General features: G+C 34.8%; 2 protein-coding genes across 6 annotated transcripts in view; both read right to left on the reverse strand.

Annotated features, from left to right (window-relative positions):
• Positions 1–663: 663 nt before the first annotated feature.
• Positions 664–8,100, reverse strand: LOC128989472 (transmembrane ascorbate-dependent reductase CYB561-like). Its single transcript, XM_054411365.1, has 5 exons — positions 8,010–8,100; positions 3,486–3,689; positions 2,208–2,404; positions 1,873–2,024; positions 664–847 (listed from the first exon to the last, which is right to left on the reverse strand). The coding sequence occupies exons 1-5, from the start codon at positions 8,098–8,100 to the stop codon at positions 721–723; spliced, it is 771 nt and encodes a 256-aa protein (XP_054267340.1). The 3' UTR covers positions 664–720.
• Positions 8,101–8,292: 192 nt separating this feature from the next.
• LOC128988329 (plasma membrane ascorbate-dependent reductase CYBRD1-like) overlaps positions 8,293–23,745 on the reverse strand; it is a 70,943-nt gene continuing 55,490 nt past the window's right edge. For all 5 annotated transcript variants that reach the window (XM_054409520.1, XM_054409516.1, XM_054409519.1 and 2 more), the window contains 5 exons: positions 15,499–15,569; positions 13,054–13,198; positions 11,695–11,903; positions 9,913–10,067; positions 8,293–9,519 (listed from right to left, as the gene is read on the reverse strand). In XM_054409520.1, coding sequence (XP_054265495.1) covers positions 9,357–9,519; positions 9,913–10,067; positions 11,695–11,903; positions 13,054–13,198; positions 15,499–15,552 — 726 coding nt within the window. In that variant the 5' untranslated portion in view covers positions 15,553–15,569 and the 3' untranslated portion in view covers positions 8,293–9,356. The remainder of the gene's footprint in view (positions 9,520–9,912; positions 10,068–11,694; positions 11,904–13,053; positions 13,199–15,498; positions 15,570–23,745) is intronic.

Consider the following 23,745-nt stretch of genomic DNA (forward strand, 5'->3'; position numbering starts at 1 on the left):
TACTGTACTATAGGAATTTCAGCACAGAGCTTGCCGCTCGGGCTTTTCCTAGCTCGTCACAAGTATATTTCCCGCACATCATAGAGCTGAGCTGAAAGTTCACAGTGTAGTCCCATAAGTGTGTTTCCTTTGTGTTTGTCCTTTAATTCTCTGGGGTAATGACAAACAAGTAAACATTAGCATCACACATTCGCTTCATGTGAACTAGTTCTACAGCTGTCAAAGTATGCCGCTTTGCCATTTTTCTACCATCACAGCCCTGTATTAGAGGCGTCCATGCAAATAATAATTTATATGAATTGGAGATACTGTTTGTAATAGGATTTGCAGAATATAACATTAATGGGACATATGTTGGTTTGAGATAAGGGTCAGGTTATTTTGAAAACTCTATGAGGTATCCCTAGGTAAATTATGAGTGACTACAAATTTTCCAAAATACCGTAAGTTTGACAAGATTTTCCTTATGAGAAGAAGTAGTAGTTTTTTTATGATTCAAAACTAAACTTAGATGATTTTGGTCATGGGCCTTTTACAAACAAACAGCTACACAAGGCATCCAACTCCATAATACACTCATTTAACTTAAATTGTGTTGCTGTACTAATGTTGAATGGTGAACTCGTGGTAGAGGGTGAGAAAACCACAATTAAATCATAAAATATGTATTGAAAACAACATAAATAAGAGATGAGGGTAGAGATATTAGCCACATGAAACTTAACCATGAAGGATCGGTCGTCTTTTGTATTCTGGCCTGGTTTGGAAGAAAATAACCATAGCAGTAAATACAGCAATGCAAATCCCACAAATATTCATCATTATAGCTTCTTCTGAGAACTTGGGTCTGCAAAAGTAAAATGATAAAGTTTAATATTAAAACACAGTGCTCCTTCGCTCTTGTAGAAGTTCATTGCAAGGAAGTTCAAAGTTAAAAGCCAGTCATGTTAAGAAAATAAATCTTCCATAAATGTAAAAAAAAAAAAAAAAAAAAACTAAGACAACCTTTTTAGTATAGGTACATGTTACACTCAATCTCCGAATTCGGACAATGTCCGAAATTTCTACCCACTCCGCGATTTGGATAGTATGAAATACCCACGTCGCGGAGTGAGCATTTTATTTCGGACATTGGCCGAAACGAAATGCCCAGACCGCGTTGTGGGTAAACTGATTTACTCAAACGCCGAAGTCAAAACCTTCTTCGGCGATTGAGCAAATTCAAAATACCCACAACGCAATGTGAGCAAAAGTGATTGCCGCAGTGATTACCCTCAATGCGGTCTGGGAATTTCACTTTGGCCAATGTCCGAATAAAATGCTCACTCCGCGACGTGGGTATTTCACACTATCCACATCGCGGAGTGGGTAGAAATTTTGGACATTGTCCGAATTCACAGATTGAGTGTAACATACACAACAACTACAGTATGTTGAGGGAGGATCCTATTTACCACATGACTTCGAAGGAGCCAATGAGGACAGTGGTGTTGTCAAATGTAATAATCCCAGCTGATTTGAAAATATTGTTTAGTATGTTTTAATTAGTGACGAAAAGTAGTGAACGGGTGATGTTGCAACAACACGCCAGTCCAGTCTTAGTATTGGCTGCCACCAAATGCAGACTCTCGTGGGCCCTAGTATAGAATATTTCACGGTCACCAGCAGCATTTTTAACCAAAATTGTTGTCAGTGACAATTAAATTATTTTTTCCATGGATTCTCTTCCATGGAAGGATTCTTTTCCATGTAGCCTGCCTGCTCTCTATCTTACAATAACTAAACCTGAAAATGGTTTGATGATGATGGTTTATGTAATAAGGAACTGTCACTGTATGGTAATACTGTAGGTTTATAAAAATCTGTACTTACATTTTCTTTATTTCCTCAAACAATCCTAGAAGAGTTGTAGTTACACCCAAGACGAATGTAGTTAAGCCGAAGAACACATGGTAAGGCAAATAAGCTCCTCGATGTGTTGGCTTGGTTTTTTGCCATAAAAATGAAACAAAGCCGATGAACCCCTTCAAGAATGTCAACACACAATTAATTAGACATTACACACCAAAAACGAGCTTCAAAATTTACAATGGGATGAAAAGTCTATTTGTGTTGGTTACTCTATGGTATAAAATTGTTTATTGTGCTTTATTTCAATAAAATATTATAAATCTAAAAAAAATTGGTACATAAACATAAATAAATACCTGAGCAAGATACAAGACAGTCGTGATAATTCCCATCCAGCTGTGGAAAGAGTAGAAATTTGGTCTTCCTGCATGAACATCAAGAATCGACCAGTAGCCAACAACCAAGAGGAAAATATTTGGGACAAGAAATCCAGCATGAATCACCTTTAGATACTTCTTTCTTCCATTCCGTAATACACGGAAAGTCATCAACTCTGTTATGAACAGTATAGTTATTAGATCAATTTTGTTGAGGTATATAACAAAAAGCCCATTAAACTTTGCGTATATTGTTTCTGGTTACTTCCAGTTGCATTACCCTCCACAGTTTACTTAGAATGAAGACTAAGATATTTTAGTTCCCCTTGACATGATGGAATGGCCTCTGGATTGTCTGAATTAACTAATAGCAGTTTAAATTACCTGGTTACTGTCAAAACGATCCTTGCAGTTTACAAAGACTACAGCTGATATTTGATGTGGATGGAGCTGACGTGCTACTATACACGACATGTGAGAGTCGCAACTCACCCACTGCAGCGATAGTTACCAACTGGTTGACCAGCTTTAAATGTTTAGTTTTGGGTATTTTCCGTGTTATGTCCTGTGTTATTTGTATAGTACAAAGCTTCTGACCAACTCCACCATGAAGAACATTTATAAAAAGATGCTGACATTCTGACCTGACAATGTGCTCTATCTGCAGCACGGAACAGCTGTAGTATTTGTATACTACCAAGGATAATTTTGTCACCAGGAAATTTAAACCTCTAGCCAACCCTATGAGTCGTAACAGTTAGTGAATGATAAGTGTGTATAACTTGTAAATAGACCAACCCATTCACATAATATAGGCTGCTACACATTTCTTTAGTTAGCTTACGAGGTCTGTTCAAATTACTTTTTTTTCTAGTAATCCAACAACCGCATTGACTCCGCCTGGCACGTAGATCAAGGCAACTGTAAAGCACGTCACGTGACTTTGACATGGCACCAGTTTGTTGTCGGCTGCCGAACATGAAACTGTGTACATAGTGTTTGTCGTGTTTTTGTGCTGAGCAAAATGACAGAATTGGTGGAACAGCGATACTGAATTTAACTTTGCCAAACACTGGGTGATACCCAAGCTCAAACGATTCAGCAAGCCTTTGGAGAAGACACTATGTGTGTAGCACAGATAAAAGAGTGGTACAACAGATTCAGATTCTTTAGCCAGGATTATTTATTTTAAGCCCAAAACTTTATGTAGGTTTGAATAAATATCGATAAATTTTAATGAGACAAAAATTAACTAACCGAAAGCGACAAAATACACCATTGCTACAGTCATGGCCAGCACGTGGTAGTTGAACTGTTGCTTGGGCTGAGAGCTCCATGCAACTCCTCCCTGGTAGAAGAACACCCAGACTATCATCAGCAGCAGAGCTACCAACCCAACAGAGAGAGTAGCAATCAACATCCCTCGGTGGTGGGGCACCCTGGGAGACATGGTGTAGGAGTCTACATGTCAACAAAATACAGTGAGATAAGTATAAAATTGTACTTTTGTCTGTAAAGGTTCTATTTTTCCTGTCAAGGTATAAAATAAATTTTGAAATAAATCAAACATTAGTTCAACTTTCATCATTAATTGTTTCACTAACAACGAGTAAAGATTGACGCAAGAAGACTTGAATATCATTCATACAGGATCATCTTTTTGTCGAGCCTGTGTTTTTTAGCCAGGTTAGTTTATTAAGAACAAACAATTGGTCATGGACAACTAGGATTTTTCAAGCTTATTGTGTAACAATTCGTGGGTTGTGATATACCAAAAGAAAATGTCCGTGCCAAATTATCAAGAGTATGAAAATATTAGTATTTTATGCATTTACTTCAAAAAAAACATTTTAACAATAAAGAAGCTAATGAAACTATGTTATACAACTGATTATCGTACAACTAACGAGCATATTCTGTAATTTTGTATGAAACTTGACGTGTAAGTTACCAAAAAAAAGCTTTGTAAAAAAAGTATGTCACAACTACAATATGTACCGTAACTTAGGCCTAGAGTTCTTTAAAAATGTTGTAAAAAAAAACAGAAACTTTCTTTCTGGTAAACATACCCATAGTACACTAGCGTAGTTAGAGGTGTTAGTCATAGTTTTTCCTTTTTACTGAGCAGTGCAGCAAACCAGTTACTAAACCGCAAGTTACAAACAACGAACTATTGTAAAATATCTTTGGTTAGTTGCTTTTCAATTATTTTAATTTTCTCAAAAACATTGCCTGACTAGTAACACATATAGATTTGCATAGTTTTTATTCAACACTGTAGACTTTTTACATACATTTTTGGCCTGGGTAATGACAAGCAAAAGAAAAATGAAGGAAGAAAAGTATTTAGAACAAAATTTAACACATAAAATTCAATGTATTTTTTATATTTAAGGTAGGTAAGGGAAAGGTAAAGTAACATGCTCACCTGAAGTAGCAGTTGAAGTTTCTGATGACATTTTGTGAACTTCACTCCACTTTTAACTCTTTTGAAAGCTGTATAAAAGTGGGTTAAAATGAAATAATTATGACTCTTAAAACTGAATGTTAAGACATTAGCTCTTATAGGTATTTATATCCATGGGTCAGCTTATTTAGACCATTTTACGGCATGTTTGTGCAATATAAACAATTTGATGACATATTACTATACTAATTAGTAATTAGTAATTACTATACTAATACTATAAATGTAATAGAATAATTATACAAGATATGCCAAATAAATATGCATTTTTTCCCAAAACATTGTGGTCCATTACTGTAATATTCTGATCAAAATACATGATGATGTTTGCTATTTATTCCTTGTTATTTCATCAACTTATTACAATTTAGATTGAATGATTTATTTGTCAACTATTTTGTAATCTATATAATTAAAAACTGAAGAGCACATTACACATTTATCCTAAAGTTTGTTAGAAACATTTAGTTGAAACACACATTAAAACATATTTCATATTATTTTAAAACATGATGAGAAGGCATACTAAGCAGTTTTCAAAATTTATGTCAAAACTTAACTCTAATTCAATTAAGCACTTAGTCCAGTTCAATCTAAGAGCTCAAGTGTTGTACCAAATAAACAGGTAATCTGCCTTATTTAATAAGACTAAAAAAGTATTTAAGTAATTAAAACTCTGAATCAGCTTACTTTTTACTCAGTTTTTTAAGTAGCACTAATACAATCAACTGCAAAAATAATTAAACTTTAAAATAGATCTACCCAATAAAGAAAGAACTTACTCCCCTCCGAACTACAGAATGATATGAACTTGCTATCTGTTTTTGATGAAGTGAGTTGGAAGTTTCATTATTTTAAGTGCAGCTTACAAAAATTTAGTTATCCTCTAAGCAAAACTTTATCACAAATCACTGTATTGATAACAAGGTGGATTTTTTCACATAAAACAGTGTTGTGAAAGCCAAGACAACCCGTTGAATGGACTTAAAAATACAATTTTATTTCACTGTATTTATCTGTATAGCTCAAAAGCACCGGTATGTTCAAAGTTCAAGCACACTTAAAACATTCTATAGCAATTGAGAAATGTGTGCATTTGGTCACGTAGCACTTATTATCATATGGAACTTAAGTATTAGCTTAGTGTATAAGTAAGTACTCAACTATTGAGTTCAAACATTTGTTTTTATCTTAAAATACTTTAAAAAATCAAATGCTCTGTTTGTGGGACATACACGTTAATACTATGAAGATTAAGAAAAAAGTTTTTATTTTAAATGGAAATTTGGTGTCATTTAAAAGTCTAAATCAAATTAAAACTACTGAAAGGTTAACACAGGTATTTAAAATAGTAATTTTTAAAAGCTATTTTAATGCATATAGCCTATTATTATCTTCTTAGTAATTATAATGAATAAATAATATAATCGGTTTTTGAAAACTTTAAATTGAAGTGAAATTGAATTTTTTTTAATCACTTTAAATGGTTGCCATTAAGAGTTATAGTTTGATTTTGATTTGATTATTTTTTTGAAAAAAGAGTTTAGAATGGATTACTTTTAGCATATTTTACAAGATATACTGACCAAATCAAAGATTTTTACTACAAGAACCAAACATTACACATTAAAATAACTCTACAGAGTGAAATAAAAGCTAACCAATATTTTTGGAAAGAATTAACTAGAACTATAACAAAAAACTTATGTGTACCTTGAACAATTCAATCAAACTGCATACAGTGTTTAAGGCCAGAAACTTTCCTAGCCAATAAATCCCACCCAATAGATTTGTTTGTTTACTTTGTGTTATCAGTAAGCAGAAATAAAGGAGGAAATATTAACATTTTAAATACTTGGGAATTACTCTTGAAGCTAATTAAAAATTTTATGACTAGGTGATAATAAATAGAAAGGTTTCAGAAACAAGTAAAAAAAAAAAAAAACATAAGTTAAAGGATTTTCCTTGTCAATGAAAATATGAAAGAAATACATAATAGCTTATTCCCTACATGGGAAATTCGCTAAAACTAAAACAGATACAAATTTTCTTACAAAGACAGCTATACGTTTATTTAAGAATTTTGGTTACAGAAATACACATTCCACCTCCTAGACGGTTATAGCCAGTAGTATACAGAGAACCTGATTGAATCAGCATCTCATAGATTGTACTACTGTTTAAGTTTAATTTAATCTTTGTTTTTCATACAATTTGATTTTTTTTAAGAGGTTGGCCGCCTCTTTTAACCACACGTTTGACTGTCCACATAGGCCTCAGGCCTGTGAGTGATCTACCATTAGTGCGCGGAAGTCGGATTTTTTCCCACAGCAATTGTCCTTTGCGATCGGAAATCAAACAAACGCTCGGGCATCCAGCAGGACTGGCCAACAACAATGTTTTGGTTTGAAATATTCCAAACTGACTGGATAATGCCTGTAAAGCGATGCAACCGAGAGAGGAATTGTTAAACTTTGAAACGATTAGCATGCTTGCAACATTATATCATAAAAATTGTGGTGAAAACAACTAAAATAAACACCAGCTGACCAGCTGTTGCTCTGGCACAAGTAGTGCTGTCATAATCATCATTGTTTTGGTTCAGTTTTACGTGATTTTAATAGAGTTTTCGTGATTTTCTAGAGAGATTTGTGTTTATTTGTAGTTTTAATTAAGTTTAAGTGTACATTTAAGGTGATTATTAGAACACTTGTACGTTTACATATAGGCCTACACTTTTGTTATAATTAGGCCTATAATAAAACTGATTTTTCTCGTACAACTATTTAGCAGTAAGAATGGGGTTATGTTTGTTTTGTTTTTACTCCCAAATATTTAACTAAGTAATAATGGACGATTGCTTAAAATCAGACGAATTGAGAGAATTATTATTTGCTGGTGAAGAAGATGTTGACAATCCCGATATTTATTATGGATCAGACCACGAAAGCGATGTTAAGTGTTTTTGTAAAACTTGTTTGAACAATCCAGGACTTCATAGGGGCAAATGTTTTGAAAAATAGCACTAAGTGAAAAAAATCAAAATTAAGAGAACTTTCAACTTGTTTGTATGAGTGACAAATATATGCCTACATATTTTACAACATTTAATGCATACGTAAGTCATATCACTTTTCATTTTCAGAAAAATGTATATGTTTATATTTGATAACGCATTTGTTTTTTAAATGAAATAAAACAGTTGTCAGTATGAAATTACACAGCCACACTGGCTTTTCTCCATGCTTTTGGTATATGCATTTGGCTTACGCACATGTTCATGAGGCTCAACAACCACTGCATGGCAATTTTACCTTGGTTCTTTAGTTGTTTGAATCTGATCTCGTCAATACCTGGAGCTCTATTAGTCTTTAAGCTAGTAATGACTGCAGTTAGCTCGGACATGGTGAATGGTTCTTCCAGGAAGCGATTCTAACTTGCGACATCACGCACAACAAGCTCCCGGTATTTCCTTCCATAGGTTTTGCCATTAAAAAAAAATTCTACACAATGTAAGCCTACAGACAAAAGAGTAATTTTCTTTATATATGTTTGGAAGGGTTACTGAAACAGGTTCTTCTATCATATACATTTATTCTTTGCTAATCAGACTTATAAATACTGCACAATAAATATATCTGTACAAAAAATATAGTAAAATATTTTCTTTAAAGTTCAAAATTGACAAAGTATACATAAGCTTAACTAACTTTTATGAGGTAAATGGTATGTTATATTAAAACTACAGAAAAATTGTTCTGATTTTGTGCGAAATGATATTAAACTAATATTATGGTAATGTATTTAAGATTCACAACATAATTAGGAAAAGAGAAGTCATACTCTAAATGAAGAAGAAGACATTTGGATAATGGTTTTGTACCTTAAAATAAATTGTATAAGAAATAAATAGCCTACTTCTTCAAGTAACTAGTAAATAAATCAAGCTTAATTACAATCACTGCAAATTTAAAGAGAATCTACCAAAATTGAACTATCGCTGTATCAAGTGAAAATTGAAAATTGAATTGATTTTATATTAAAAATGTTAGCGATGTTAATAAAATGTAAAACTACTGTCTATGTAAAATGGTAAAAAACAAATGTAGTTTCTTATTTGTGATACTTTATGTAGTTAGGATTGTATTTATGATACTTTATGTATTTATGATTGTATTTTATTTATAAAAATTTTTTTACTGACTTTGCAGTCTTTTGTTAATTTTTGAACTGCTACACCACCAATATAAATATATAGTTTTTGATAAATACATGTTTGATTTGCGTTAAAACCGCTTACACAGTGGTCCCTAAGAAGTACTAAAGCAAACTACATCAGCCTTATGAAGTACATTAATAACACATATCATCAGAATAATGTGAAACCAGAAAGAGCACCCATAGTCCAACATACATTTAAATTTAAAAAATAAATAAACCGACATGGAGTTTTTAAGAACCTCTAAAACATCAATACATAAACAGCACCAGACACAGTTAAAAATTCAAACAATCAAGTGTGCAATAGGCCTAGACAAATCGTTTAAAATCACAGAAAAACTATCTCGCAAACATAACGTTCACAATATACACATTTAACTATCTTAATGCTTAAACGTAGGAGAAATATAATACACTGAGTTGAAATGGTACCAGATGGTTTACTCAGAGGAGCCTGAGAGAAGTCCACCATCTTCGGGACGAGGGTATCTCTTGTACTTGGGCTCAGTGGCGAGGTAGACGACCATCCCTCCGAACAAAATGAAGATGAGGCCCATGAAGTTGATGAGGTATGTCTCCCCACTAAAAGCTGAGTAGTCCTTACTGCAACATGAAAACAGCAGTGATTTAACGTATTACAGGGGGAAGGGTGTTTAACATTTAACTCACTTAACCCTTACCGCGCTACAGATATGTTCGGTGGCCTTGACCGCAATGCTACATATACCTAAAAAATATTTTTTCCAAAAAGTCAAAGCTGATTATTTTTTTGATAATTTTAGGCCTAAAACCAATATAATAACAAGCTCAACGGAGAAAAAAGTATCCCGCAGAGTCTGCGAGGTTACTAAACACTTGTGAGTTAGTCCGTCCACAGCGCTGCGTCTGTCATAGAAGAGACCGGCAATTGTAGTCATTGCCGCTCTCAAAATGTACAATTTGCACTTTTAATACACAAATAGCTATTGTTGTGAATTTTTAGTCCAAGCCACTTACACAGAAAAGAGAGCTTTCTCGGTGAGGCCAGTGAAGGCAGTAGCAATGGCCAGGACAAAGGCCAACAATCCCATGAAGGTGTGGATCGGCATGATGGCTCCTCGGAGATTCTGAGGGAATCCTGGGTAGAGGAACGCAGCGAACCCAAACACCCACTGTAGCAGCACACACATTAACATGACAGATGGAACTTGTATAGGATGGTCTTGGATGATAGGTGTTCCACAACCAACAGTTTGTTAAACACAGCAGTCTTGACTTTTAGACACCAGGGTAACACCATATGTAGCCAGTTCTTTGTGAAACACCATTTAAAAATGCAGCACAAATGATCACAAATAAATTTAATGTACATAATTATTGTAAATAACACATTTAACGCAAAATCACATGGTTTTAGACATATATAATAAATACCCCCGCCGCAGCAAACCTGCAGACTAAACAAATTTCCATTTGCCTGATTGTATTTTTACTCAAATCTCCTTAAATTTTATATTTATTCCTTATTTAAATAACATTAGTTTAACGAGTACTCAGGTTTGCTGCTACAGGGAAGTTAATCAAGTGTTTTTAGTGAAATGTAAGTTTAAGTTTAGTATAAAATATATACATTTTCCAAATTTGATCAAAATGTGTTCATAAAAAAGCAAACTACAACAATTAATAATTAACTTAAAATTAATTTACAAGAAAATACCATGAGAATATAAAATAAAAAATTTACAGTTTATTGGAATTTTTTCCTTAGCTGTTAAGTGCATAAGAACGCTTCAATATACTAAATTATTTGGTTTTTTTTAAACTCTACAAAATAATTTTGAAATAAATTGCGAACATCTTTATAATATTTTATGTTTTTAGGGTCAATAATGGGAAAATCTAATTTTACCTCATAAAACTCCCTATTAACCCCTGTTCCCAATAGTTCAATCATTCTGGTTTGTGAACTCATTAAAAAAAACTAGTGCACATGTTGCTCGAATTCGAGCAATTGCAAAGTATTACAGGCGTTATTTCAAAACGAATAACAGTCACAAATTCCGATGACTGAAAGAGTCAACTCAAAGATAATGTATTTAATCAATCACTCCACTCCAGTTATCGAAACTGAAAACAAACGCCCTTATGTGTATCATGTGCTTATTATGAACAGCTGTAATTAATACAAATTTTTCGTCTGTTTAAGTAAACAAAATCTTTTCTTCATAAGAAATACATTGGGATGTTGATGGCCTGTGGGGCAAAGCCTTAGGACTTTTATTACAGGAATTGGTAGAAGGGAGCGTCTACACAAAAAATACTTCACTTTGACACCTCGTTTGTAAAAATCCGTCCATTATTAACGGAGGAGTAGTGTTTGGTAGAAATAGACACGAATTATATATAAGGATGTAGGTTTACACTTTTATGCTAAATTTGATCAAAATTGAACTTTTGCTCGAGTTATCTTGCTAATAGGTTAAAACACAGAAAAATTACAATTTTTTCAACTTAAAACCCCCTTCACCCAAAACTCGGTGCTCAAAAAGGTGTAACTTTTTACCATACAATACGGGGACTACACTTTGGATGTTGCGGTTTATTTATGGATTGTTTAATTTCAGACATTATTGCGGTCTAATTGCACAGTACTACTGTATTTGTTGCTGATACTGTGGCAAAAAGCATCATACGTGAGGCATTTAAACCGTAATCCTATGCTCATGCTCATACCGTGAACACCTATTACGTCATATAGGCTACTATTACAGAATCCAATCAACGTCAGTTTGTCCATACCTGCAGCACATAGATCAGCACAGTGACGATACCCAGCCAGCTGTGCAGAGAGTAGAAGTTGGGAATGGCGGGAACAGCGAGATTATGGGAGTCGAGAACTGCGATGAAGGCGATCAGCACAAGCACAAGCACGACAAAGTGGATGGCCGCGTGAATCAGCTTCAGCGTCTTCTTGCGGATAGTACGCAGCGCTCGGTACACCAGGATAGCTGTGGAGAAGAACGGTAAGTTAGAAAAAGATACTATTTTATATTTTACCTTTTTTTGTTCCTCATCTATTTTTCATGTTTAAGTTTCTGATGTAAATAATACACAACAAAAGGAGGGAATATTGAAGCTATAGCCTGTTGAATTACAGACATCTTACAACCATTAAACAGAAAATTACATCCACAACCAAAGCAACCATTTATAGAAGTGCTAGTCATTAGTTTTGTGTGGCAAAAATGACTAATGTTTACACAATGACTAATTGGTAAACAATATCAGTGTGTGATACACCTTGCTTATCAAACCAGAAAATCTGAATTGTGTTGGTCTTGCTAACAAATCTTAAACTATAATTGTCGAAACTCTCACTAGGTTGAGTGCTGAAGTTTTGTCGTCATTGCAGATGTCCATTTTCAAAGCAGTATCGCAATACTACTCTAATAAGCTGACAATCTAATCAAAATTTTGCTGGTTTTTAGTAAAATTCAAACAAATTATCTAGGTTTTGTTTTATTTCTATTTTCTTGAACTTGAACCCGTAGGTAGAATAGTACAGTTCTAGGACTTTTGGCATTGTGGTTTTAGAAAGAGCTTTTTACCTCTTGAAATTATGTGATGTAAAAACCCTGGGGTTAAGCAAACACTGATATAGAACAAGATATGTCGAGCTCCTAGCAAACAACAATTTGTTCCTGAAGTATGTCAAATCTTCTTGGAGTGGGAAGCATTACGATACAAAGTACATGTTCTCTAGCAAAATGTCTTAATAGTTTTGGATACAGGCAGAACAACAACTTAAGGTGGGGTTTCAATCAATTACTACTCCACACTATCACAAGTCAGTGGTACTAAGCAGGATTAGAACTTAAGTTTCCAAGACTAAAGGTACATGCTATACAACTAGTTAAATGGTTTTAAAATTGATTAAGTAACAAGAAACAAATAGTAAACTTAAAACTGTTTTCAGCTTTACCATAAGGATGACGGATCTATAATGAGTATTATTGACCCCAAGAACTAACTGCTTTACTAAATCATTTGATTTATCATTTACAGCCACAGATTTGATTTACTAGATATCGTAAACGCTGATATTCAACTAGAAAAGCTGTTCAAAAAGAATAACGGTTTACAAAACTTTGCACTTACAGTTAGCGAAGAGGTAGATCATGCCGATGGTGTTGAGCAGAGGATGCCAGTTGAACTCCAGGCCAGGGTTGGACCTCCAGGCGAACCCTCCGCGGTGAAAACTGGTCCAGATCGCCATCATCACAACTCCTACTAGACCTATGGCCTGCAACAACAGAGGATAGGACTAGACATTTCATTCCCTTGTTAGAGTTGTAGCTGATGTTAACTACACACTCACACCCCTCCTGTTTCCTTAGTCCGATCATGCTGGTTTGCAAACTTCATTGGTGCTAGATTTGCACCAAATTTCATTGAAATCAGATAATTTTTACTTCGAGCTATCGTGCAGACAAGACACTTTGTTCTCTGAGGACATCAAAACGAAAATTAAATCGGTCCCGGGTAGGTCTTACCACGAGTCCTACGGTAATAGCTTATTCCCTATATGGGAAATTCACTGAAATGAACTTAGTTGGATTGAGCAAATGACAGAGTGTGACTTTACAAATTCTGATCTCTGTTTAAACAACCAACTTTTTAACCAAGCCAAACTGAATGAATATCTTAAGCCTGGTTTACACGGGTAGAGTTGTGGGTAGAGTAGAGTTTCTAGTAGAGTAACTCTACCCATGTAAAACACTCACTAGCGCCTACTAGCTAGTATAGTAGATAGTAGGTGGTAGAGTATAGTTACTAGCAACATGTGGCATAGTAGCTCTACTCTACTTCCCCCACTACTGCCCAAATTTTCACTTTCCTGAATTCCTGCACACTATACCCGTGTAAACGTGATTAAGTCAGTAGTAGAGTTTTCAGTAGAGTGAAGCTGTCTTGAGCTGTATTTGAGACTTGTATTGTTGACTTTCGTGTGTTTAGGCGTGTTCTGTGTGAATATCATTGTATTTGTATTTTCTTCACAACAACGCTCATTTTGAGGAATTTAAAAACCTATCACCAACACGAACAGTGAGGCACACTATCATCGACACTCTACTGTGTGTGAACAGCCGGCTTCTGTAAAAACGGTAGAGTGAACAAGATAGTGGCTCTACTAGGAACTCTACTCTATCCACAGCTCTACCCATGTAAACCAGGCTTAACTATACAGCGTCCTTTAGGTAACTTAAACTATCATAGTAACATAAACTGAAGGAGGAAAAGAATTTTACACTGAAGCACAAACTGTGAGTGGCTCATTAAACTATGTTTTTTTAGTAAAAACATGGCTACAGTTGGTGCAAATAGATGTCTAATTTACTATGCAAAAGCCGATGGTGGAGACCACCACAATAAGGCCCACAGCACCAGCAAAATACGTAAATTTCCTCCGTCAACATGTTTTGATGTTGGTTTGTATAGTCCCGGCCACGTAAAGAGAGAAAATGTCCAGGTAGACCCGGTCAGGCCCAAGCCGCTGTTGTCAAAACATAGCTATTGTTTTGAAACCGAGGGGGCGCGCTACCCCATCTCAGCGGTCATTGCTACCTCAGCGGTCATTGCCTGCTGCATCTCAACATCGACTAGCCAATGAACGAAGTGACGTAGAATTGCGATTCAAATTTTGTGATATTCGTCTTCACTTTGTGAATAAAATGACCTGTCATTTAATTGTAGGCGATCACCCGTTCGATTTATAGAATTTGTACTGGCCCGAGTTATTTCTAAGAATTAAAGGGAGGCAGTAGCAATGACCGCTGGGATGGGGTAGCGCGCCCCCTCGGTTTCAAAACAATAGCTATGTTTTGACAACGGCGGATTAGGCCTGACCGGGTCTACCTGGACATTTTCTCTCTTTACGTAGCCGGGACTGTACATCACTGCTCCATGTTACTTGTTTCAGATTTCTCCGTGGATGCCACTTGCTTCCCTTCGCCATTGCTTTTGTCTTTTGCTGGATTAGACACATGATTTCAGTATTGCTTGAGCCACCATTTAATGCAGACATTTCTATATTCTATAACTTTTTGTACCAATTGTGGTTTTCTTTACAGATTATGATTCTTGTTTGATTCTTCTGTGTACAGTAAGTTACTTTTGTGATTTCTAGCTTTGGTTTAGGTACTATTTCACCTAAGGAAGTGATCATCATCATATTCTATATCCCATAACGAGAATACTTGGTTTTTTCCAATTGTAATGGAAAATATCCACAATAGTCCCAAGCGCAGGAAGTAAAACACTACGCAGTATCATTGACTATTCACAGAAGTCAATGACAGTACACAACCCTACAGGATTGTGCAATATAAGGCTAGATTTGATTTAAATGTGTTTCCATGTATGCAGAGTGCTAGTGTGTAAGGTTTGTACCAATTAATGTCTTGAGTCTTGACCATCAAATCACAATATAAAAACCAATTCTAGAAAACGTTTTTTAACATTACTTGATGTTTTTACACTTATACCGGGTTTTGTTAACTAAACTTTAATTTTAAGTATGTAATTTAAAAACATAAGGCTAACCTCAGTGATGAAAAACAGCAGGTTGAACCCCCGCAGGTCTTCCGGCACGTCCATCTTGGCTCCGGCTCTTGCTGCAACAATACAAGCACTTTGTATTATCTTTGTTATCACTATGTGCTCTTAGCAATCACACCTCCTACTTTCACATCACCTGTCACTATCGTAGATAACAATATAGAGGTTTGTCAAATTCTTTTAATGTCATGGTATTTTGTCCATCCAAACAAATACATACACGAAGAGCTTGGAATAGAATCTGTGTTGTCCTTCATTGTAAAAAAAAAACAAAACCCCATCGCAGCAAACCTGCAGACTAAGCAAATTTCCATTTGCCTGATTGGATTTATACTAAAATGTCTCCTTAAAAATATCACATTTATTACCTATTTAAATAACATTAGTTTAACGAGTACTTAGGTTTGCTGCAACAGGGAGGGTAAAAAGGTGTTTTTTTTGTAAAATGTTATTATTTTAGTATGAAATGAATGCATTTTCCCAATTTGATCAAAATATGATCATAAACAAGCAAACTACAACAGTTTACTCATTCTCCATTAGAATAAACGTAGGTTTACACATTTGTACCAAATTTCACCAAAATCGGATGATTTTTGCTCAAGTTATCGCGCTAACGGAACCATATACAAATATAGGCTATATATATATATGAATTTGAACGGATGGTGTTTTTGGTCTCTAGGGACCTCAAAACGAAAAAGTAAATCAGTCCCGGGTCCAGGTCTTACCATGAATACTAGGTAATAGCTTATTCCCTATAGGGGAAATTCGCTAAAAACACCTTAATATTTCTAAAATAGCCTGGCATTCAATCTTGGTGGAACGACAGAAAATAGAAGGTTACGCCGAAGGCTTCCCCAAGACTTCTTGTTGGACAAAGCCTAAAGCAAATTGAACATGTGACCTGCATCTAAATTTACAATGTTACAGGGTGTCTCAAGTTTAAGCGAACCTGCAATGTTTTTTTCTTCCTATTTTGTTAAAACTTCTGTGTATAATCATTGACTAAGTATAACGTAATATTGAACTAGAAATAAATGTTGTAAAAAAATTGTCCATTTTACATTCTCGGACTCAGTTTGAAAGTCAACTATTATTTACTAGTACAGGTAAAATTATACTAAAAAACCAGTAGATAACATAAAAATTAGTCCATTCATGAAACTTGCAGAAAACGTAGTAATTACCATTAGGTTTTGAAATCTGAAGAGTCCCTAGTGATTGTGGGGGTGGAAGTACCATTTTATGGGGGTTAAAGTTTATGGGGGTAGTGATTTTGAGAAAATGTTTATTTATGGGATCTAAGCAAGTGAGGTGTCGTTTTCATGTTTCTTAGGATGCAGAATCGAACAAGAACAAAATAAAAGCAATACAACTGACGGTTTATGAGAAAAAGACTAATTTATTAATGAAAAACTAAATATGACAAATTAATTAAGGTAAAATAATTCAGTTAATATCAATTACTGTATTACAAAATTGACTATGAGTCTGTGTCAAATGTTAAAGTTGTGAGGAAAATTAACCAAGAAACTGGTAGTTTCGCCTCTTTAACCACCACGTGTCATATATTGTTCATCAGCTACTGATGCATCATCACCATCCATGGAATGGTCAGGGTCTCTAACTCGTTCTTCTCCATCGTCCGGCTAAGTATGAGTAGCAAAAATATTTCAGTTCTGGCGGTGATCCTGCAACTTAGGGTGAAGATAATATATAAGACCAAGAATGTAAAACCGCTCGGACCCCAATTTTTAAGGACCTTGGTCGCCCGTAATGACGTCATCATACGGCGCTCGTAAGAGGATGCTGGGTCGCTATGAATTAATAAATGCCTGAACCGATTTGAATGAAATTTGGCTTACAAGTGCTTGAATACGATATATAATCCCAGTTTGTCAATGGTCGAGTTTGATTAGGCCATTTCAAAATGGCGGCCGTTAATCACTAAAATAATTAAAAATTGTTTAGTGTTTTGTTTTATCAACTCTCTCCAGAAATCTGCAGCAATTTTCATTTTCCTTGCAATGACAGGTTGTGGATGCCGTTTCTGCATTTCATGGAATAGGCAAAATACCCCCACCGCAGCAAACCTGCAGATTAAGTGAGTTTCCATTTGCCTGATTTGATTTTCAATTAAATCTATTTCAATAACCTAAAGTTTAATTAGTGTTAACTAGGTTTTCTGCTACGGGGAGGGTAATAAAGTGTTTTTTAATTAAAATATGAATAGGTTAAAATAAATAAATTGTCCAAGTTTTTCAAATTTAATTACCTCTATAAAATTTAATTTACGTAAATATTAGGACAGTTCCGTTGTCAACTACGGGCCATTCGGTGTTCGTGTTCACATCGACAACGTACTGCGTTTGACGACTACGCTAGCGCTACTAGCATGTATCACCCTAACTAAAGTGCGCCAAAGTTCGTCTATTAACCACTAGATGTCACTGGGCCTAATCTATAGAAGTGTGTTTATTACACAAAAATCTGAAATTACAAAGGTACAAAAAATCTATTTAGTTTAAACTAAAAGAAACTACGATTCATTAATGATAAGTATATGGAAATTGTCTCGATTTAAAGCCAGGGTTGTTTACTACGAATACTCTGTATCTGTTGAGTCTCGCAGTGATATTTGAGTAGCTATTTGACTACACCTCGTAAAGCAATTCATTAGTTCAACTTCTAGCTCCATGCATTTGATATAGGTATTCATATTGTTTCCAAAGCCGAGAGTCGTGTCTCTTACCTGAGACCGATGATTGGCTTATAAAATTGGTAAATATAGTCAATGCCTAAACTCAACCATTGAGTATACACAATGACTCAACTCAAATAATTCTGTTAATAACAATCCCAGATGTATATAGATTTAGCTGTGGTTTGTGGGGCTTTGATAAATGGTATTGACTAAAAATGCTGACCTTAGTCAGTGTAAGAAAATAAAACTCTTCAGTGCTTTTCTACGACCTATTTATATTTTACGAGAGGTCGTCCAGTGGTCGAAACTCGACCAAAAATATGTAATGTACTCACTTCTCTATTTTCACCCCATACTGTAAATAAAACATGTGATTGGAGTTTCTTCCATTTGTTTTGATTTTCTGTTTATATTTCGTTGTTATTTCGTCACCAGCATGGCAACGCATAAGATCCATGTTAATTTTTTCAAATTTTTAAACTTATTTTTTATGCTTATCTTTGACCCTATTTAAATTTATAAAGGGATTCTGCACACCTACAGGAAAATTGCTTTCTAACGGTATGCGCAGATTTACCCCACGATGCACACAAGCTGAGAAAAAAGGTTTTAAAGAAACATGCTTGCCTATTAATATATAGATAGATAATTCAAAATTCACAACAACAAAAACAAACACCACTTTCCCTTTAAATCAACCTCTACAATAACAATTCAACATGTAAACATAATCATCAAAACGTAAACAAAAACCCAACTATTAGAGTATGTTTATTAGTCACTCCTCACTTTAATATGACTCACTCAGTTTTTATTTGGGTTTAAATAATAATTAATAAATTATGACTTACTTGCGTCCCCATATCAAAGCAGCAATTAATACAGGTACTCTATAGTGAAATGTATATTTTGAAATGGACAAAGAGTTTGGTTCAGTTTTACTCTATTAATTTAAGCTTGATGTATATTTCATGTTATTGCCTTTAATACCAAAACAAGCTTTAGTATTAGCACATCATAGTTGGAATAGTAACCTAAGACCATTTAATTGAAAGAAATAAACAAAATTTGAATTGAACCATTTGAAATAAAGGAGCAGCAAAAAGCTGTGATACACAATGAGAACATTCAAAGCAGGATTGTTTACGATTATGTTTTAAATTTAATACACAATTTGTGTTACTCACACAATTAAGGTGTTTTTATTTTAAGTGCCTAATTTATCAACTTATTGACCATCTTTTTGAATTATAATTGGACTATTATGTAAACTAGCTGTTATCCACAGGCTTCACCCCGTTTGACTTCATAAGTATTAATAAAACTATTGATTGGTTAAGTTAACCTGAAATTAACAAAATACAGTAAAACAAACAAGTAACCACACCTGATTTTAATAAGGTAATAAATTGAAAGAATAACAAACAAATAAGTACAGATGAGGTATTTTTAACATTAGGTATATGGAAAGTTCCCTTTAGAAAGGAATTACGACCTTAAAGGGCAATTTATGAAATAATGGATAATTTTGCGCAAGGTTTCTCGTCATGACGAACATTTCAAGTATATGGTTTATGGGGGTGTGACTTGTAGTTTTCTCAAAAGTTCATGGGTACTTTTGGCTTTATATATAGACTAGCTGTACCCACGGGCTTTGCCCCGTTTAACTTCATAAGTATTCGCATGGCTCAATCACGTCCTGGTTGAAGTTCGTTCGCTACGCTCACTCACCTTAGGCTGGGGCTCGTTCGCTGCGCTCACTTGTTTTCAGGTTAGCTCGTTCGCTACGCTAACTCACCTTCAGGTTGATGTTCGTTCGCTACGCTCACTCACCTTTTGGTTGCAAATTAGCTGTTGTCATAAATTTAAAAAAGTCATCCCTTTTATTGTTTATAATACTTTGATAACGGTTTTTATGCTTTAATATTTAACATTGGAGAATTTTAATGTTGTTAAGTGCACAGGTGTGCTGCGATTGGGGTTTAATACATTTGGACTTATTCAAAAGTAAAATAGTTTTCTGTGCTGCACTCTGTAGAAACACTGTGGCACTATTTCAAATCATGACTAATGCTAATACAGAATGTTGTGATTATTCAAACCTACAAAACAGTTGGTGAAAGTAAACATCTGCTTTTAAATTATATTTATTTGTAAACATTGTAGATCAAAAAGTCTGACATTGGCCCACTTAAAACCCTCTAGGGCAGAGCCCTTTTGACGGATCTCCACCAAACTTCACTCGAACCATCCTTGAAAGATGCTTAACAATGCCTGAAAGTTTCATTACAATCTGTCTAGCGGTTTCGGAGTCCATAACGTATATACACACACACATACATACATACATAGTTCCTCTTTTATAGATATAGATTTACTATTTGGAATTATTATTTGGACTTGGGTTATAAATTTGTATGGTCTTTCAAAGCTGTTTATAATATCAAAGCATTGTTGAAATTTTCAAATATTTTAAATAAAAAGAAAATCCATTTTGTGGTGAACCCCCTTCTGTACCCCTTCTTGCCCCTATTATTCTCGGATTAAGCTGATATGAACACAAATAGATGTAAAATGTCTCATTTGGTCCAAATTTTATCAAAATCAATAGTTGAATACTATGACAGCTATTGTGCCTACCGCAAAAAACATTATTTAATATATTAACATAATATAAATGTTGAATTTCAATAATGGCAATTTTGACTCGGAATTCTTGACAAAAAAGTACATCAGACTCCAAACTAAGCCTACAGTACTTTGAATGATGATTACAAGGGAATCCCCTGACATATACAGTAAAAGTAAATTTTACAATCATACTGTATTACGGCATATGAGTTTATGACAGTTTCAAGTGTAGTTTCTACTGACGATTGCTCTTATCTCAATTTGTCATATTTGTTGAGTAATCGAGAATTGTAAAACTGTGTTCAATGAATTTTATTCGCCAATCCGAACAGGACATGATGCATGATAAGGGGGGAGGGGGTGCTTGGGAAAATAAAATTTAAAATTGTACTAAGTTTTGTAATTTGGACAGCATGATTTATATCTATAAATCACATTATAAAATTATAGTGAGTATGCAACATAATAGGAACTACCCCTATTTGGGAGCGAGCTGGCGTAGTGGTTAGAGCGCGGGACTTCAGTCCCTGAGGTCCCTGATTCGATCCCCGCCAAGCCAAGTCACCAATGGATTTTATCTAAGTGATAATGCCACAACCCCTAGGTCTAGCCTGAAGTAATGTGAAAAACAATCCCAGGCTCGTGCCTGGCGTCCTAGGAAAAAAAAGAAAAAAAAATAGGAACTAAGCAAATTACCATCCATCTGTATGGATTCTTACTAAAATATTTTCTTTCACATCAGATGTTTCCCTATTTAAATATATTATGTTGTATTTTGTGTTTCTATACCATTGACTTTTTTCGGTCCATAAGGACTGGTCCAAAGCCTTGTTAACTGTTCCTGTTAAAATTAATAATTTTGGGGGGGGGGGGGTGGCAAAATTAAATTGTCTGGCTTGATTAAGCTCATAAAACACAGCGTTTAAGCAAAAATAAAACATCACAAAATCAAAAGATTAGAAGCTATAAGATAACAAGTTGACATATGAACCAAATTGAATGTCTACAGGTTTGCTGCCACGGAGGCTTTGCTCATACCTTAAAACCAGGTCAAAGATAAACAAACAACCAGAATACCTTCTAATTATCAGTGTTGGTTAACAATGAATAGTGAGCGACAGGTGGTCTACCATATGTTACTGTAAACAAAATCACAACCGGCTACTTGGGCTTCCAATACAGTGTCGAGAAAACCTTGTATGGAGACATGCAAAATGTAATAGGGCAGAAATATATTTTACATCACTTACTGAAAATCTGACGTGTAAAATGGTAAAAAATACGACGACAATAAGAGATGTACTGTATAACAACACAACACTACGAGACAGACTCACACACGCACATGCGCGTCGGGTATTGACCCGAATACCGCACCATCTCCTGAGTTTATTAACACATACTTTTGCGGCTATTACTTATTCTGAAATGAATGGTCCAAAAATACCTACAGTACCTATCTATTATTATCAGTAATTTATAATAGTATTTTTAATTACGGAGATTTGCAAAAAAAAACTATTTAATTATTTATCAACCAATTAAGGTTCTGGTTTTGTAAACTTTTGTTGTTCGCTTTCAAAAGCTAGAAACCTGAAAATTAATTTTCATCACTCATTACCGAAAGTAACTATTTTCGATAACAGCTGAAATCAAAGGAAGTAGTTGTATCCCAAGCTCTAATTTAGAGCGAGGGATATTGATAAGCTGTTTTTCCCTAGCTCTAAATTTACTTTCCCTTGCTCTCGATTAGTTATCCATTTATCCACTATGCACGCTAGTGTTTTGTTGGGTTTGTTTAATTATTTAAATCAGCTGATTTCATTGTTGCACAATCTAAATGTACACAGAAAAGGAACATGCATTAGTTTGTTTAGCTGTGTTTTTAGCATATTGCATGTTAGAAATTGCTCAAAGTATGTCTAACATTACTGATGATTTGATGAAAACAGCTTCAGTGGTAACTAACCACCTAACTAACTAAATCACGGGAAAGATAAGAAGAGGAATACAAAAAGTTTAGAATCTGGTAAAATTTATTAAAATGTTAAGTCAGTTGAAGTAAGTGATGAGGTATTTATATTTATCTAAAAATCTACAACTATGAAACCATGTACGTTGTGAAGTTTATTTTCAATGATAAAGAGTGGTCTAAAACTATTTTAATACTACCGAGGTATGTTTTTCTGGATGTGTGTATTTTTGCGTCGTGATGAAAAGTATCGTTCATAACTCGTACCGAAAGCTATTTTCCGACACTTGCTCCATTATTACCGTCCTCGGCTTCAGCTCGTACGTGAAAATAACTCTGAAATTTTGTTTTCTTACTTAGCCACAACCTGCACACAACTTGAGCGCGTGTCGGAAAATGCCACTTTCTGTCCTAGTAATGAAATATCTCTAACGGATCTTAAGTGATATTAGGAGTTAAGTAAAAATAACATAAAAATATGCACTACGATATCGTTCCGATGAACTTAACATATCCGGGGATTGTATACGCTAAAGCCCATTTTCTCTCAGACTGAGACTGATGAGGAAACAATAAAAAAATGAACGTACGGAAAACCAGTTCAGACCTTGTGTCAGTTACTTCCGAACTTAAAAAGATAACACAGGGAAAACCAAGCCCATTCTTGTATCCACGATTGTTTCAAATTTATTAAGCCTACTGTACGGTATAAAAGAAAATGTTCACCAACGACGATTACATGTAAAGAATATCTAAGGCCTCTTTTATGCACGGCGTTTTCCGTCGGGCGGAATCTATCAGAATCTATCGGGCTTTCCGTCGGTGAGTGTTTTAACATGGGATCATATGGGACCCTTTTATGCACGACGGAATCTCCGTCGCGTTTCAGAATTCCGTCGGAGGCCGACGGAGGACTTGTTTC

The sequence above is a fragment of the Macrosteles quadrilineatus genome, unplaced genomic scaffold, assembly GCF_028750875.1.
Source record: "Macrosteles quadrilineatus isolate MER2022 unplaced genomic scaffold, UCM_ALF_1.0 Scaffold_3__2_contigs__length_128488019, whole genome shotgun sequence".
Classification (NCBI taxonomy): domain Eukaryota; kingdom Metazoa; phylum Arthropoda; class Insecta; order Hemiptera; family Cicadellidae; genus Macrosteles; species Macrosteles quadrilineatus.

Excerpts from the sequence above, each read along its gene's own strand:
- LOC128989472 (XM_054411365.1), bottom strand. The coding sequence starts at position 8,100 with ATGTCCGAGCTAACTGCAGTCATTACTAGCTTAAAGACTAATAGAGCT. Across the intron at positions 2,025-2,207 it reads CTGTCTTGTATCTTGCTCAG|GGGTTCATCGGCTTTGTTTC; the intron begins GTATTTATTTAT and ends ACATTCTTGAAG. Across the intron at positions 848-1,872 it reads TTTGAGGAAATAAAGAAAAT|ACCCAAGTTCTCAGAAGAAG; the intron begins GTAAGTACAGAT and ends TTACTTTTGCAG.